This window comes from Puntigrus tetrazona, chromosome 13, assembly GCF_018831695.1.
Source record: "Puntigrus tetrazona isolate hp1 chromosome 13, ASM1883169v1, whole genome shotgun sequence".
In the NCBI taxonomy this organism is placed as follows: domain Eukaryota; kingdom Metazoa; phylum Chordata; class Actinopteri; order Cypriniformes; family Cyprinidae; genus Puntigrus; species Puntigrus tetrazona.
In genome coordinates, this window is record NC_056711.1 from 16,272,586 (window position 1) to 16,289,786 (window position 17,201).

At 35.3% G+C, this 17,201-nt stretch overlaps 1 protein-coding gene across 1 annotated transcript; it reads right to left on the reverse strand.

The window, feature by feature from the left end:
• Nucleotides 1-7,079: 7,079 nt before the first annotated feature.
• Nucleotides 7,080-17,132, reverse strand: ipmka (inositol polyphosphate multikinase a). Its single transcript, XM_043256346.1, has 6 exons — nucleotides 16,733-17,132; nucleotides 15,486-15,571; nucleotides 14,934-15,030; nucleotides 12,306-12,478; nucleotides 10,495-10,576; nucleotides 7,080-9,866 (listed from the first exon to the last, which is right to left on the reverse strand). Exons 1-6 carry the CDS (start codon nucleotides 16,884-16,886, stop codon nucleotides 9,364-9,366), a joined length of 1,095 nt encoding a protein of 364 aa, XP_043112281.1. The 5' UTR covers nucleotides 16,887-17,132; the 3' UTR covers nucleotides 7,080-9,363.
• Between the last annotated feature and the right edge of the window lie 69 nt (nucleotides 17,133-17,201).

Sequence of the window (17,201 nt, forward strand, 5' to 3'; positions counted from 1 at the left end):
ACACTGCACAGTAAGTGTTTCATATTGATTTGTGCAAGCGGTCAACAAACAACTGAAGACACTTATTGAGTGTTATAACAGAATATCATTTATACAGAATCAAATTACACATCTTAAAATTACCTAATGAAAAGTAACATCAATTTAACAGATGCGATATTGCATAACAGCCATTTTACTGCTTTACAAACAATAAATAGATGCATGTTTCCTGAATGCCGGTTAATTTCGTGACATAGTGCAAGCATACTATTTGAACTAGGTAAAATAAGCCATGATATTATCAGCTTCCAATACAAGCCATTTCAAGCCACTTCCGATCCAGTTACAAAAACAATTACAAAAGAATAAAAATAATAAAAACACTGGACAATGCTGATTGCTTTGCCAAACCAAACATAGCCTTCGATTCTCTTTAACACTCATCAGCAAAACACGTTGGTGTGTATCATATCAGTGACATCTAGGTGATTGATTTTTCCGAAACCCAGACTGTGTCACACTTGTACAAAGAACAAAACAAAAAATATAAATGATGGATAATAATATCCAGCCCCGATAGAAAAGGTCATCGTGTGTGTTAAGTGGGTAGTGTCCTGAATGTCACTGCACTTCTGAACGTCTAGCTATTACCCTCGTAACACACACATTTTGAGACATTTCAAGTTAACACACCTGAAACACAAGCTGCATAGTATGGAAGCTTTTTTTCATGACATTCTTCATCTCAGAAATAAGAAATCAACGGAAAGATAGCAATTTTTTATAAAGATATAAAGACAGCAAAGTCAGATCTAGGCAATTGCATGGCAGAAACCAAAAACTAACTGTCAAAGAAAGTCAGACGTCTGTAGAAATTAAAAGTCAGAACTGCTAGAATTGCAAAAAAAAAAAAAAAAAAATCAAGACAATTGTAAACTCAGAATTGCCAAAAATCAAGACAAAATTCACAACCACATGACTAAAGAAAAAAACTAAACTTTTTAGCGATTAGTAATTGAACGTATTACAATAACTGAACAAATTCAACGAACATTAAGCATGCCAATGTGGCCTTATTTATTTATTTTTTTAAACATAAGAAATATCCATTAGATGTTTTATCCTTCAAAAGGACAATTAAATATAGATTTCCCCAGTTTTAATCCTTAAATCAAGACTAGCTGCAACGTTCACAGTTATAAACAAAACAGAATACTTTTATCTCAAATGGTTTCGTAGACGTGCACATTAGAGAGCAAACCGAGTTCAACTTTTTCTACATTCAATCAACCTTTAAAATAGTCTGCATGTGACAAATTAAAAGTTTTTTACAGGGCGCATGCAGGCAGTTGTCTAATGATGCACGTCACATGTGGCGTTCTTGAGAAACCAGACTGCTGCAAGAAAATTCAGCGCTTCACATTTCTTCCTCCTGTTTTGTTCTCTCTTTCTGCCTCTCAATTACTACTAAAGATGAATATTTCAGCAGATGGAGCCGCAGAGGTCCAGCGAAACTCCACTTCTCCAGCCCTGTCAATGAGATCTTCTGAAGAAGAAAAAGTCTGTTCTACTTCATGTGGATCCAAGACGAAAGATGTCAGAACCTTTCACTTGCATTAAATCTTACAAGCCCAAATCTTCATGACAGATCAACTCATCAGATACCGCGGGTCCAGTTGTCTCTCTCTATCCTGTCTCGCGTCTCTTCTTTCTCTCTCTCTCTCTTCCCGTCTCCCTCGCTCCAATCCATTTCCCATTTAAAGTGTCCTGGAATCTTCCTGCAAATGTCAATTAACAGACAAATAGATTTCATCTCCTCTGCTGCATTCCTGCAGTCATGGTGAATGAATCTGACCTTTCTATCCTCTCCATGGTCATATTGTTTGATATGTTTTTTTTATTTTTTGAGACTTGCAGGAATGTTTAACGGTTTGTGTTGCTTGCTTCTGGTTGTCCTTTCTGAATTTTGCAGAACTAAAAAAAATGTATTTCCTAAGCCCCATTGTACAAAACTGAACACTCGTCAATTGTATGTCAGAATTGGTTAGTAAAGTATCAGCAGTGGCTTATAACCTTATCACGGTTTACAGCAAATTATTGGAATAACATTATCAATCGCTGATATAAGAGACAATTAATGTGAATCATAAATATGAATAGTAACATGAAAAAAATCTTCAGAAACTCTACTCAAGTGTAAATATTGTAACAAGAAGTTTATTCCTCTAACAAATCTAAATTCTTCATGTTTTTTGTGCCAGATTACATTTTATGAGAAAGAGACTGATTATCTAATATATCTCATATTTCAGTGTTGCCAGAAATTGCATTATCACAAACATAAAAAAAAAAAAAAGTGAAATAGTTAAACTGTCAAAGGGTCATAACTATAATCCTGAACTTTAAAAAAAAAAAGTATGTAGAAATTTCTGTGTGTTTAAAAAATATTAAATATTTCCAAAAAAAAAAGGAAAAAGTTGTTTTGGCCAAGTTAATTTCAGTCCCTGGCAGTGCCCTTGTACACAAAAACTGAGAAAAAAAAAATCAAAGACAGCTGCTTGATGAATTGTTTGGACCCTTTATATAGACTAAATATTAATAGAGAATATTGAGGAAATAACAGTCAATGTGTTTGCCGTACTTGAGCCTGGAGCATGTGTTGCTGCTCTTTAATTCAGTCTTCATGCTCTTGGTCTGTTCACTGATAAGAGCTGCTTTACAAACCCCTCACACTCTCACATATTCTAGAATGGCGTCTGACTCACCTAAACAAAGCTGCTCTGTAGAAACGAGCAAATGAACATCAAAGCCAACCTGTTGATCTTAAAACATACAGAAAATGTTAGAATAATATGATCATTAGAACATCCTCATTTTGTGGACCCTCAAGATTTACCTTGAACTATAAAAAAAAAAACAACAGTACAAGTTGCTTCAAAGAATACATATTGCACAACCATATACGTGGTAATATTTACATCTGATTATTTGATTTGATTTGATTTATGGCCTTGACTAAATTATTTGTTTTTTGACAACATTTAAATTAAACCAAAAATCGCTCCAAAGAACACAATGCAGAACAATAATGGTGTTTTTGTTCCAGAATTATTTACTATTTTGAACAAATCAGTTAATCAAAGGATTCAGTGACTTGCTAATAAATAATTCGTTTTTTCTAAACGAATCAGTGCTTTGAACAAATCATTAGAATCAATTATTCAATGATACACTCATAGAGAATCACTTGTCGCCATCTATTGGCACAATTGCTGGTTCGCATTGCATTGCATAAGTATTGCAACAGTTCAGAATTGAAATATCCAGGGACTGTTGCTAAAAGTTGATGCTCTATCATGTTGAGAATATGCAAAATATCTTTCATGCAGGCTTGAACTGTTTTGTTGAACCATAGTTACACGGGAGCTCCTCGCCTACTAATTAACATTCCAAAGCATCAGTTTTCAAATATCCCAGCATATTTATATTGTTTTGAAGTCATAACATGGTACTCTTCCAGTAAATATGCAAAAACCATACTTCATTAATCCAAACTCTTTCTGAGAATAGGAACCAGAGTTGTCTGCCATTACTTAAAGTTGTGTTCATTTCTTTAGGAAACTGCGGCGATGTGTGCGTATTGGTACGTTTTTCGTGTCTCGCTAAAAAGTGCGCCCAGGTACGTTTATGCCATGAAAACAGGAATGTTTTTTTCCATACTATGGAAGTCACTGGGGAGCAGCAACTGAAGGTCAACTATCCCTTTAACAAGCATGAAAGCCTGTTTGAAATACGCAAACAAAAGAGGGTATTTGTTTCTGCAAACTACAGCTATTTACTCTCTCTTAATCTCAGTGTACTCTTCTTTCGTATTAGAGAGCGTAAGTGTTTCTACACCTATCCTAACACCTTGACCTCAGTTACCACAAGAAAGACAGGACAGCGGAGCAGCTCCATTTCATTACCGACGCTTCCTTATCTTTCCTTGGTTCACCTTGGTCTTGCTCATTATTTTCACGTACGAACTAGAACAAAGTAATGCCTACATTTTGCATTGCTCTTTTTACCCTCGTCCTGACTCTTTCATTATAATAACAACCATAAAATCGCATCATATGTAAAATCCATTAAGCCTTCATGTTTTACAGTCCTGAGCGGCATCACAATCCACAGAAGTCTGAGTCACTCACAACGCTCTGGTTGAAATGACTGACATCTTTGACCTTTTTTGCCGTTTACGTCTGTCCTTGGGAGCGATAATGTAATTTGCTTATAAAGGCAGCCTACAAACAAAATACAGAAATTCTGTAGCTTTTCTGCTGTAGCTATAATACAGAGCCAACTGGTAAGACTTCAATAAGAAATCAAACACTGCTGGAAACGTCAAGGATGTTCTCGAAAATAAAACCAGGCCAGTGAAATATGTGTGTACGGCATGAGAAGAGTTCAAGAGTTTCTCTAAAGAAAAACAGCAGAACAAAGTTCCACACGAATATTATTTCATTTGAACTGAACCGCAACAGAACGCAGACCTTTCGACGCAGAGCTAATGTTATTCAACCTTAGAACAGCATTCATATCATTTGAAAAGATATTTCATACAATGATACAAAATAACACGAAGCAGCTCTAATAAGCAACTTCCTCGCAGTGGCGATTTTATTTGCGAGTCTTCTACGTGACATTCCCATCGAACTGAACCATAAACCTATTAAACTAAACAGCCATGGAGGTTAACTCTTGCTCAAGGCCGCATTGTCATAGATAATGAATCACAGCCTCAACGAATCAAACCATCAATGATCTGCACACGAGCCCTGATGCTTCACCACCACACCAAATGTTCTACAAATATCATTCGGAGGAATCAAACACCAGACGCCGCTCAGACTGTCAAGATCGTGCTTTAAAAAACTTTTCTATTGGTTTTATTCACCGCACAATTAATAACGTCTTAAGAGCATCGCAGACTTCAGCATGCGTGGTTATTGTACGTTTAAAAGCCTGTTTTTTTTTGTTGTTTTTTTTTTTTGTGAGAGAGCACCTACTGCTCAGCAGAATGAAAATGAATTCTGTTCAGATATCCATTCCGAGAAGAATTTAGATTTTTAAGTGCACTACAAAAGAGGCAGCATTAGGAGTCTTATGTACAGGAGTAGCAAAGGCTTGTCGGAATCATAAAACAGGAACGTCGTATTGCCGGAGGATTCAATGGAACTGGCCCTTCGCTAAGCTTTAGAAAGGTAACTAAATAGAGTTGTACCTTAGCTAATATTACTATATGACACTTAAAACGTATGTTTGGAAACATGATTGACAGGAAAAAAATTCACACAGAGGATTAATTAAATACAGTAGAGAATGTTTTTACTATATTATAATTAAGCAATATAGGCCTTTCTATTGCTTCAGCTCATAAAGCTTGCATTACCTAGTGAGTTGTTAAATTTAACAGCTGAAAGTCAAAACTGCTGGCTTTAGCTGGTCTTCCGGCCTGCTGGTTTTAGAGGGGTTTTGACCACTTCTTTAACCGGTCGGGGCGGGAGGCCAGCTGAACACCAGCTCAGCCAGGCTCAGTTAAAACGGCTTCCAGCTTCTGCTGGTTTTATAAGCGCATCACTTATAGCCCGATCGCTTTTAACACGTCTATATCTTAACAAGGCTATCGCTATTTTGATATTTTAACCCATAAATTAATTCACTACTTTAAGTCATATTCTACCTTAAAATAAGCTCAGAGTTTAGCTGCGTAAATAATATCTTAGTACTGAGGATGGATGCAATGAGTTTAATGCATGCATGTCAGGGATCAGAATCAACTCATGAACAACGTCTTCATTTAAAAAGATTCAAATCTGTCGGATGAAACCAATCAATCATTCTTATCGACCAGTAATAGTGTATTATATTAAGCGAAATCTACATTTTAACCGAAATACTATACGTAGGCCTACAGCCCTACTCAAATGAATAAGAAGTGCATTGCATTGGGAAATGTGTATCGATGGCCTACCCAGCCATAATTCACTTACACTGATTTTGTAATATCAGTAATCACCAGCAAATAAAGCTTCTCTTTTATAGAAAGTGGTATTTGCCTCGATTAAAGCGCAGAGACGGTAAATCAAATCAGTGTAACCGAACAATTTCTTTAAAGAGAAACATCTGATAAACGCTTCGCAATTTCAAACTTCATTCCAGCCAATGAAGAAATAATGGATGCATTATACACTGACCACTTTAGAAGCACATTACAAACATGCTGCTGGCAGAAACATGCAATGTCTAGGACAGGCCACAGTCAATCACAATCGCTTCAATACAGCCTAATGCACCATGCATAACTCATACATAAGATTTCGAAATGTAAACGGAGGAGAGAAAGATCAGAATGAATTATGGTTATGGCACCGCTTCGACCGATGCGCCAAATGATTTGGATGCACATGTTTGAGCACTTTGAGATAAAGCTTGTCATTTTAATAAAGAATCAATTCCAGTTTTAATTAGTTTCTCTCTTTCCCTCCTCCTCTCCATCTCGATCCCTCCATATATCGATTAACTTCAACAAATCACACAAACGCTTCCAGCATGATCAATGGACATACCAGCACACAATAGAGAACCGTGCCGATAAAATAGCGTTTTGGGTTTGTTTGTTGTTGTTTTTTTTTCTCGTCTCAAGTTCATCGCAAACAAACTCGCTCTCGCAAGTGTCGTAAGAAAGCATGGATCCCAAGGCAAATAATCGAGATTTCTTTGAAAACAACACGCAGAAGGCTATATAACAAGCACGTCACGCGCGCTGCCACATATATCACGGAGTGCTTTTCGTTTTCCACTGAATTTCTTACCCGGATCTGATGCCAGGGGATTGAGTTTTGCGTTTCTCTCCATTTCTTACGATCAGATTGGCCAAACAGGAGCCACAGTGCCACCATACGAACGTATGAGGGATCACACGCGCACACACACACACACACACACACACACACACACACACACACACACACACACACACACACACACACACACACACACACACACACACACACACAATAAGACATCAATGAGCACAAATCACACAGGCAGAAATATAAATATCATATATTTATGATTTATTCATTCAGTGCTGTGAGGAATCTTGAAATGTTTTTCGATTCACAGATGCACGCGCGCTTTATATAGAGATCAAAAGTTGAGCACGAGTGAAGTAATAGAAAAACACTGTCAAATGCTTAAAAAGTAAGATCTTAACCCAGTAAATTCAATTTTTGTTTTAAACCTTTTTAATAGACACCTCGGAGCTGAGCTTTTTCCGAGGGCGTTTGATGGGAAATTGCTTCTGAGGTTCCAATTATATTTCAAATTATGTTCAAATTAGGAATAATGAAAAATCCCTGCAGTTTAAAGAAGAGCAGGAGGATGGAATGACACTCAGAAAAGTGTAAATGAAGAAACACAGCAGGACAGCGGCGCAATAACTGCGTGCTTATCCACATGAAATTTAATTTACATTCATTTGTCTGTTTTAATCTATTTTTAAACAGCTTTATTATCATGCCGCTGATGTCTCGGTCTTGACTTGTTTGATAAAGCATTAAAAAGAAATCAGCTTTTTTGCACTTCGGTATAAATGATTTTTTTAAGCCTCAGACAAGAATTAAAGCAAGTGTTTCTCTGTCCTGTTGGCTTGCACGTAAAGAATTTTGCATCCACGTGATTTATCTATATTAAACTCCAGAACAGCACAGTCTGTTCTGTCCGGTCTCTAATTATGAGTTACGTTTGGAAAAAGAGAGATGAAAACACAAAGCGACCATTAGGGAGAACTGTAAGTCAGTGAAGAATCGGATGCTTTCAGCAAAGCTAAATTTATCCATATTGTTACAGGAGAAAGTGCTCGTATAAATTTTAAAGCATAAAAGAACAATCAAATCCTGTCGGGTTCTTCACACGCATTTCTAGTCCATTAGACTTTTCACACACATTACGTTCTGAGAAGTGAGACGTCTGGGGTAAAATGTCAAATGATAAGTATAAAATGCTATTAGAATTAACTTCATTGGATCTTATCAACAAAGAATGTCAGAGGCATGATATTTTAAACACTTCATATTATTGTGGATTCTGTATATTTTATGTCATGCATATGGTACAAGGGCTTCACCTTTACAGGTATTTTAGAAGTTATTTCAAGTTTTAAATGTGTTTTTTCTCATTACAAACACACAGCTTTTGGATTCACGAAGCGTATATTTTAAAATACAAGTACAATGTAAAAACATGTACAGTATGTACACAATAAGTGCATTGTATCAAATGATTCATTTACATGTAAGTGCATAATAGTTAAGGCCATAAAGTGGGTCCACCCATAACCATAATTTACTTCGAAGTGCATTTTTTAAAATAAACACATCAGTAGTTGCATCAGAAGCGACGTCATTATAAGACTCACACTGTGTTTCGGGAGCACAGATGAACTGCTATATCGTATCGTAATTTAGGATTATTTTTCCCTGAGTTATTATTATTATTATTAACTTATTAGTTGTCGGCAGCCAACTCTGACAGCCTTTTTTAACCAGAGTGTTCTGGACATTACAGCATAGGTTCATAATACTACTAAAATCTTTAAAGATTAAGAAAAATGTCCCTAGAAATATTTAATAAACCCATTTTTCAAATAAAAAGGGCCTCTATTATGGGTAATAAAAGGTCTTGGGAATCTCTAACAATAGGTTTACATGCAAGTTAAAAAAAAAAAAAAAAAAACACTTTCATTGTCTTATAATATACATTTATTTTTACCTTATCTGCTAATTTTCCCAAATCAGTTCTTTGTATGATGCTAATCTGCGGTGATTGGTCTGATTGGTCTCATTTTTATCATTTCATCATGCCCGTTATGGCTGATAAATCAGCATTTGTGAGCTCAGTGCTGTTTTGTGTACAGCGTTACCAGGGAAACCGTTATTTTAATGTTCCTAAAGCAGCACCTTGTGGAAAGAATAAATTAGAGGTTTCTTTCAGACCAACGCTAAAAGACCTATAAGTGGGTGCCCATACGCCACCGTTTCATCATCGTCAACACGAAATGGCTTGGGATTCATTTTAAAAACAACTTGATTCAGTGATTCAGCCTCGACCGCCAATAAGGCAATAAGTTTATACACGGCGCACTTTCTGATTTAAAAACTTTGCATGATGCTTTCATTCACTTAGAGCTGTCTTACACACTGCATAAAAGGGCATGTTCAAAAATCTGTAATAGAGGCACTTTAAGGCATCTGAAATGTTTGTGTGTGAAATGATCTGCACTGGCTTTAAAAGAAAAATCAGAAACATCCGGCCAGTGAAGAGAGAGATGGACAGATGTCAGTCCTTCAGTATTTGTTCTAAAGCTGAGAGAAGGTTCCTGAGTCCGTACATGTAGCTCTCGTCCGGACTGTTGCTGGGAAATACATGAGCGAAATCGATCATCTTCACCTCCACTGTCTCCTCCTGTCCAAACTTCTTCTTATCCACCTTTTCAATTTCCTCATCTTGCTCTTCCGCACTTCCTCCGTGTTTTCCGTTGGCGTTCCTCTCGTGCCGAACGTCGTGGCAGTACGGATGACTGTGTGTTAAACTGCTCTGAAAGCGTGAAGCCTTGCTCTGTGGCTCCCCCTGCTGATGTTCTGTTTCTAGATCAGCTGGCATGTGTTTGGATTTCTTGATTGTGTGACCGGAGCCTTCATACACCAGCAGCAGAGAGCTGGCGTAGAAATGCAGCTGAGTCTGGCTCTCAAACCAGCGGAGAATGCTTCGGATTTTGGAGATGATCAGAGAAACTGCATGCCTCCGTAATTCCTGACCATTGTGGAAGAATCTGCTCAGGCCTAAGGGAATAAAAATTGCATTCACTTTATTTCATATCTATCTATCTATCTATCTATCTATCTATCTATCTATCTATCTATCTATCTATCTATCTATCTATCTATCTATCTATCCATCCATTCATCCATCCATCCATCCATCCATCCATCCATCCATCCATCTACTTCCTTGATTTATCTAAGCCTAGAAACCACACAGAAAAAATATACATAATAAAATTAAAGATATAACAATAATAAAATAATAAAATAAAATGTTATTATTATAAATTATAAAATCAACATTAATAACAAAAATATCATTATTATTACAAAATAATAATAATAATAATAACTATTATTTCTTTCTATCTTTCTAAGACTGGAAATCATAATTTGAATAATGATTACATTTAAAATGAATATATAAATAAATTGGTTAGATCCTTGCGCATAAAAGCTAAAATAAAAATAAGAATATGACAAAAAAAAATAATAGTGATATAGAAATCACAATTAAAAACAGAACAACAACAATAACCACAACAATAATAATATAAATAATGTATACAGAGCTAATAATTTTTTTTTTTTTGCTTTATCATTTTGACTTTTAGAGATTGTATTAATTAAAAAGTTGGAGTCCCACCATTTTTTAAAGTGTCCTTTCCAAGACTGCGTCCATACAGCTGGTCATGAGTGATGTAACTGTCTGAGTCGATCTGGTACACCTGAGGTGAGAAGATGAGAAATAAGATCAAAGGAGATCCATCACATACACTGCAATGAAGAAAAACGAGAAAGAAGCTGTTTCAAAACAACAGGCCTGTCTCGTAGTCTGGAACTGAGCATAAGCTGAATACACAACGCAGACAGATTTAAGGTAAAACAGCCCAATCTTGATTGTGCCCATGGCATTAAAATGCTGTCTACATAGGCCTCTCACCAGGCTTAGAACTGCGCTGGAGAGACTGGCGTGCATTCAGACCTAAAACTGTGATGAGCCTCACTGAATGGATCCTTTCCACACTACAAAACAAATGAAACAAGCTGAAATAACATGGAAAGCAAGAGCAACAGCGAGAGAGAGAGAGGGGAGAGAGGAAGGAGAGGGTGACAGCAGCTGGCAAATATTTCCCAGCCTTGAGACACTGAAACCAATTAGGTGCAAAGAAACAAGAACACGCAGAAAGCAGAGAGAGAAGATGATTTACTGAGAGGTTGGAGGATGGAAAAACCGAACAGAGGAAAAGAGATGGAGCCATCACACCTAGTGAAGCTTAAAAGGCTGCGCAAAACGTCAAAAGCAAAATGCAACATAATTTTTCGTAATAATTTAATTGCCTTATAAAGTAAGGGACGTTTCCTGGGTCTATTTGTCTTTCTTTGGTGTCATATAAATGCTGCACATTCAATCAGAACATGTTTAATTGAAGCCGTGTGATTTCATTGTAGGCGATGCTATCCAGTGCGACATCATTAATAAAATGTCTGCACGAGAGCCCCCTTCCAAATGAAATCAATATTTTTTCAAGGAGCAAGAGCAAGTTTTTGTTATTTAGTTAGTCTTTTATGTTTCCATATAATTATATTTTTTATTTCACTTCACCTTCAACTTATTTATTTTGTTCAGCAAGGAACATTTTAATTACTTTTTAATTCAATATTAATGCTGTTTCACTTCAGCTTTATATCAATTAGTAAAAGGGTTTTTTAATAGTTTAAAGGATAACAAAAAATATAATGCCAAGTAAGCAGAGTTTAATTATTTTCTTTTTTTTCTTCTTTTTTTCAAGAAATTATTTTTATCTTTTTTTATTTTATTTAAAAAAATGCGGTGTCAATACATTAAAACGATCTCAATTAATCTCATGAAAAAGTGAAATTTTTACTTTTTCGGCCACAAACCTTTTCCACAAAGAAAAAAACTAACAAAAAAGTCGGTCACCTATGATTCAGTGATTGAGCATAAAATATCGCTGTTTTTATCGTCATAAATCAGTACCTGGGCGATCTTTAAACTCAGTGACTGAATTAATTTTATTATGTGACCTTCTTCAAGCCGGTGCAGAACAATGAGGTGTAGAAAGCAAAAGCAGAGGAGTGTGTGCACTGACCGCTGGTTTCATCACAATCTTATCATCAAATGTCTTATCAGTATTCCTCAGAGCTAATTAACCAAGTGTCCGGATAAGCTCTGAATATTGATCAAGCCTTGCAAGACAGCAGACGAGGATTTCTGTTGTGCACCGCTGAAAGCGTACCTTTAGAGCCCTCGCTCGGGCGATCCGAAGCTTAATATTGCGTTTATGAAGCCTCACAGTATGTATCAAGAAAATCAGATGCAGAGAGGAGGACACACAGATAAAACAGCAGAAATCAGGAGATCCTGCATAATGAGGATAAAGAAAGTTAATAAATCACACACACACACACACACACACACGCGTGATATCTCACCCTCATGCCTAATAACAGGAACCCGATCTCTTCCATAAGGGGATATTTGCTAATCTGCTCTTCACGTTTTTCTTTCGACGCAAACGGGTCGTAACTTCTCCTCCCAATCTTTACATCCATGACGCAGGGCCGTAAGAACCTCCTCGTCACATCCTCCAGCTTCAGATACAGGTCTGGGACATAGGAGAGAAGAACGGTACTAAGGGTGCTTTCTTAGAATAATTACAGACATTTTTTGGAAACAAAATGACACATGCCTTGCTAACAATGGTTTTCAGTGAAGTGCACTACTGCTGCTGTTATTTATAGGGCAAGATGTTCATCTACAAAATTACAAAAGTGAAGCCATCACGTGAATGTGCTGAAAAGTAAAGGTTTTACGTATCTTTTATTTGTCATTAATAGTATGTAAAATAGAAATTTGTGTATGAGCCATATGTGAAACGCTAAGGAATGACATTTGACATTGTGACATTTATATATACAATGTGACATGTTTCACACATAATTCATACATCATTTTCCAATTTGCATAGTGTTGTTGACTCTTATTACATAAAGCCCACCAAGGATCATTACAAAAAATACAATAAAAGCAGTAATGTAAAATATATATTTTTTCCTATATTTTATGATGTATTTCATTCCTGTGATGATATATACATATATCCATACATACATATATATATATATATACACACATATATATATATATATATATATATATATACACACACATATATATATATATATATATATATATATATATATATATATATATATATATATACACACATATATATATATATATATATATATATATATATATATATATATATATATACACACATATATATATATATATATATATATATATATACACACATATATATATATATATATATATATATATATATATATACATATATATATATATATATATATATATATATATATATATACACACACATATATATATATATATATATATATATATATATATATATACACACACACATATATATATATATATATATATATATATATATATACACACACACATATATATATATATATATATATATATATACACACATATATATATATATATATATATATATATATATATATATATATATATATATATATATATATATATATATATATATATATACACACACATACATACATACATACATATATATATACATATCTTATTTAATAGATTTTTTTGCTTGTTAAGGTCTTTACTGTCACTTTTCTATTATTAAGTATTAATTTAGTTTAAAATAATCTTTTAAAAAAATTATTCACCCCAACTTTTAAATTATACAATATTTCTAATAAAGTTTTATATAAAAAGCCCTTCTTGGGGGTTATTCCTTTGCAGAGAGAGAGTAAAAATCTAAACTTCAGGCATGACTGCATCTTCAGAAAATAAACTTCACTCTCCAGTCCAACATTAAAACCTCATTAAAAAGCAGTGACTGTGTAAATGCTTCAATTTCACTGAAGCTAGTGATGTTTTAGAGGCCAAATGACAGTATGTCAACAGACGAGCCTCAGTGACCAGTCAGTTATTTCTGACAAGTTCTTCTCATTTCCGTCAGCTGACACAGTGCTTTATAGCGTGTCATTACGGGGACGGTCACATACAAACACTAGACAGCAGACCGAGAACGGCAGTGTAAAGTCCAATACTGATAAACCGAACACTCCTTTAAAAGTACATATACTACATACAGACTAAATAAACACATCACCCACAAAGCTCGTGTACTTTGGACGCATGGCAACTCCCATAATGAGGCAGAAAATATGATTATGGGCGATCTTTATGAGCTTTCAAAGAACATACCTCTGCTGGATGACATCCCCGCACCGCATACCAAACCACCTATCAATTATTAACTCATTAGTAACCCTCTAAATTCACCAAACGCAGATAACACTAACTAGAACTGATGACCTTCAAAGTGGACTGCTAAAGGAAAGGAGTTTTAATGAACTGGACTGCTGAGTTCAACCAGGTCTGACACAATACATCATTAAATCACTTATGACCTTGTTTATATTTCTCATCAATCATCTTGGACTTACTGTGCATATTATTTCAAATAAGCAAACGTTTGTCTTCCTAATCTTATCATAATGTAACGGCACGCTCCACCTCCGTCGAATATGCTGTTTTATTCCTAAATACATAAGATTATGAAGGTAAAATAGTTTGCAGACGTTGTTTCATGCTCACTATCTATGTTAATACTGGGAACATTCAGCTAATGTTCTCCTAAGGTTCTCTTAAAGTTATGAGCAAACATTTTTCCAATAACATGAACAGAAAGCCCCAGGAAAAGCACAAAAATATTCTTTAAATAGATTTCATGTCATGGAATGGTTTTTTTTTCTAAAACGTTTTATTGGGATGTTCCTCTGACCTTTTTTAACGTTACTACCAGTTTCAAAGTGTTTAGAAAGAAAACACTCAACATCCCCTAAGCGTTCACACTGCCAGGAATAAATGATCTTAATTTAAAAAAACGCCTGTTTTGAACACTTCCACTTACAAATTCGTTAGAAATGTATTCTTTGAACGTATTTTTGCTTACTGGGTTGTTTTTATCTCACCATGTGGCGACTCTCGTGGCATCCATGTGCCATAGAACTTGGGAAGATGTTGTTGCAGATCCAGCAGCCTTTTATTTGTGCAGTCCTTATCAAACACCTGCAAACATGCGACGACATTCAGAAATAATGTTCTTAGAGCATATTTTCACTCTTTCTTTACACTTTTTCATTCAGACACTCCCAAAGGGTGAATATGCACTGAAAACAAGGACTTAATATTAGTTTAAAACAGTTGTTTAACGTCATTTCATTTATTTACGTGAAAAAAAGGGTCCTTTGATGAATGGACATTTCAGGAGAACAGCGTTTATTTCAAATCAAAACATTTATGACGGTATAAAGGTTTTCATCAGTTTGATGCATCCTTACTGAATAAAACTACCTAAAGGGATTTTTTAGTGTTTTTTATTCTGCACTTTTTGGCTTGCAGGTGCTTCCTTTCCTTTCTTTTTTTTCCAGGGAGTTATTTTGGTTTAGATACTTGTCCCTCTGACATCATTTGCATTCGAAGGCTATCGCTGTGTATATTTCGTGCGGATTCATCTTAGTTACCTGTGTGTAGAAGTTCATCTCTCGTGGGCCTCTCGGAGGAGCTTGTAGCTGTTTGAGGATCGTTCCATCAGGATGCTGCAGAACACCTGCAATTACACAGAAGCAAACGCTGAAAAGCCGCTAACACTGCATCATCATGACAGCTGTGCCAAGAAGAGAGTGCAAACGCTTTTATGAAAACTCAGGAAAAAACAAAGCCACGTAAACGCAAAATGAGAATTACATTATGTATTTGTTAAAAACTAGTTATAATATGAAGAGGTGACAGGATGGACTTTGGATCAACGTGATGCTTCCCTGCTAAACCGTTTTGTTAGTCTATGAACTGTCATTGTCTTGGAAATATCCGTCAAAACTTCTCCTTTTGAACGACGTGAGAGTAGTTAATACGGAATTTGTGGGGGAACTATTCCTTTAACACAAGAAAAGAGAAAGTGCTGACCGCTGACAGTCTGACAGTCCATCAGATAACAGCTCGCATCTCTTTCATTCAGAAAATCCCCATGACAGAGCCACAAATGACACGAGAGTTACTACAACAGAGGAAATGATGTCATCTGATTGTTGGCAGAAGCAGCTTAATTTGTTCCTCTTATGGAAATCACAGTGGAGATATCCCGTGTTAAACAAGTGACCCTTTATTAATTACTTCTCTTGCATATCTTGCCCAAATGAAGCTCGCAAACAGGACACTTTTTATTCCAAAATTATTCTGATGCATTTTACAAAACATTCCTGTGGGAATTTCAGTTTTTCTAGTAGGATGCCATTTGCTTATTATAGGATTTTTGATACCTTTAGGATTGATTAACAGGTTATGAACGGAATATATCCAGTATAAACTTTTTGACAGGTATAATGAATAGTATAAATAGTATAATGAGTACAATTCTCACTTCAGTCAAAGAAGAACTGAAGACTATATATATTTAATTACATATTATATATTATATATATATATATATATATATATATATATATATATATATATATATATATATATATATATATATATATATATGTATGTGTGTGTGTGTGTGTGTGTGTGTATATATATATATATATATATATATATATATATATATATATATATATATATATATATAAGTATTATTAAATGGTATAGTCTTTGTATATATATATATATATATATATATATATATATATATATATATATATATATATATATATATATATATATATATATATATTAAGATCACCACATTAAAGACACCTGAAGGACTGACCAGTGTTATTGATTCCGCATTTATGTCCAGCCACCTGATGAGAGAAGGGCACGCATCCGTCCACCTGCTTTACTGACCCATTCTTATTATTTTCATTTTCCAGTTTTTCCAGCCTTCGAGACGATAACTCCATGATATGACCATCTGCAGACATGTTTCGCGTCAACTTCTCCAAGTTTAACGAACGCCGGCGACACTTCTGTTAATCATTTTCCACATCTGACAGCTATTATAAAAGAAAACAAGCGTGCTCATTAAAACTCAAAAGTGCCTCTCTCTCTCTCTCTCTCTCTGATCGCAAGCGCTTCTGGGGCCCCGAACGCTTTCGCTCATTCACTCGCATGTATGTCTGTAGTTTTAATCTAAACCGGAGCGCGACGCGTAGTTCGGGTTGCGGAGTGGTGCGCGACGTAAGCACGCAGTTAACCAATCAAAGCTGGCGTTCGCAAACGTTGCGTTCGTGCGCGAC

Bases quoted from the DNA above. Each gene is read 5' to 3' on its own strand.
- ipmka (XM_043256346.1), bottom strand. From the start codon at position 16,886: ATGTCTGCAGATGGTCATATCATGGAGTTATCGTCTCGAAGGCTGGAA. The intron at 15,031-15,485 runs GTAACTAAGATG...GCATGTTTGCAG, and splicing joins AGATGAACTTCTACACACAG to GTGTTTGATAAGGACTGCAC. The intron at 12,479-14,933 runs GTGAGATAAAAA...CCTATGTCCCAG, and splicing joins GCCACGAGAGTCGCCACATG to ACCTGTATCTGAAGCTGGAG.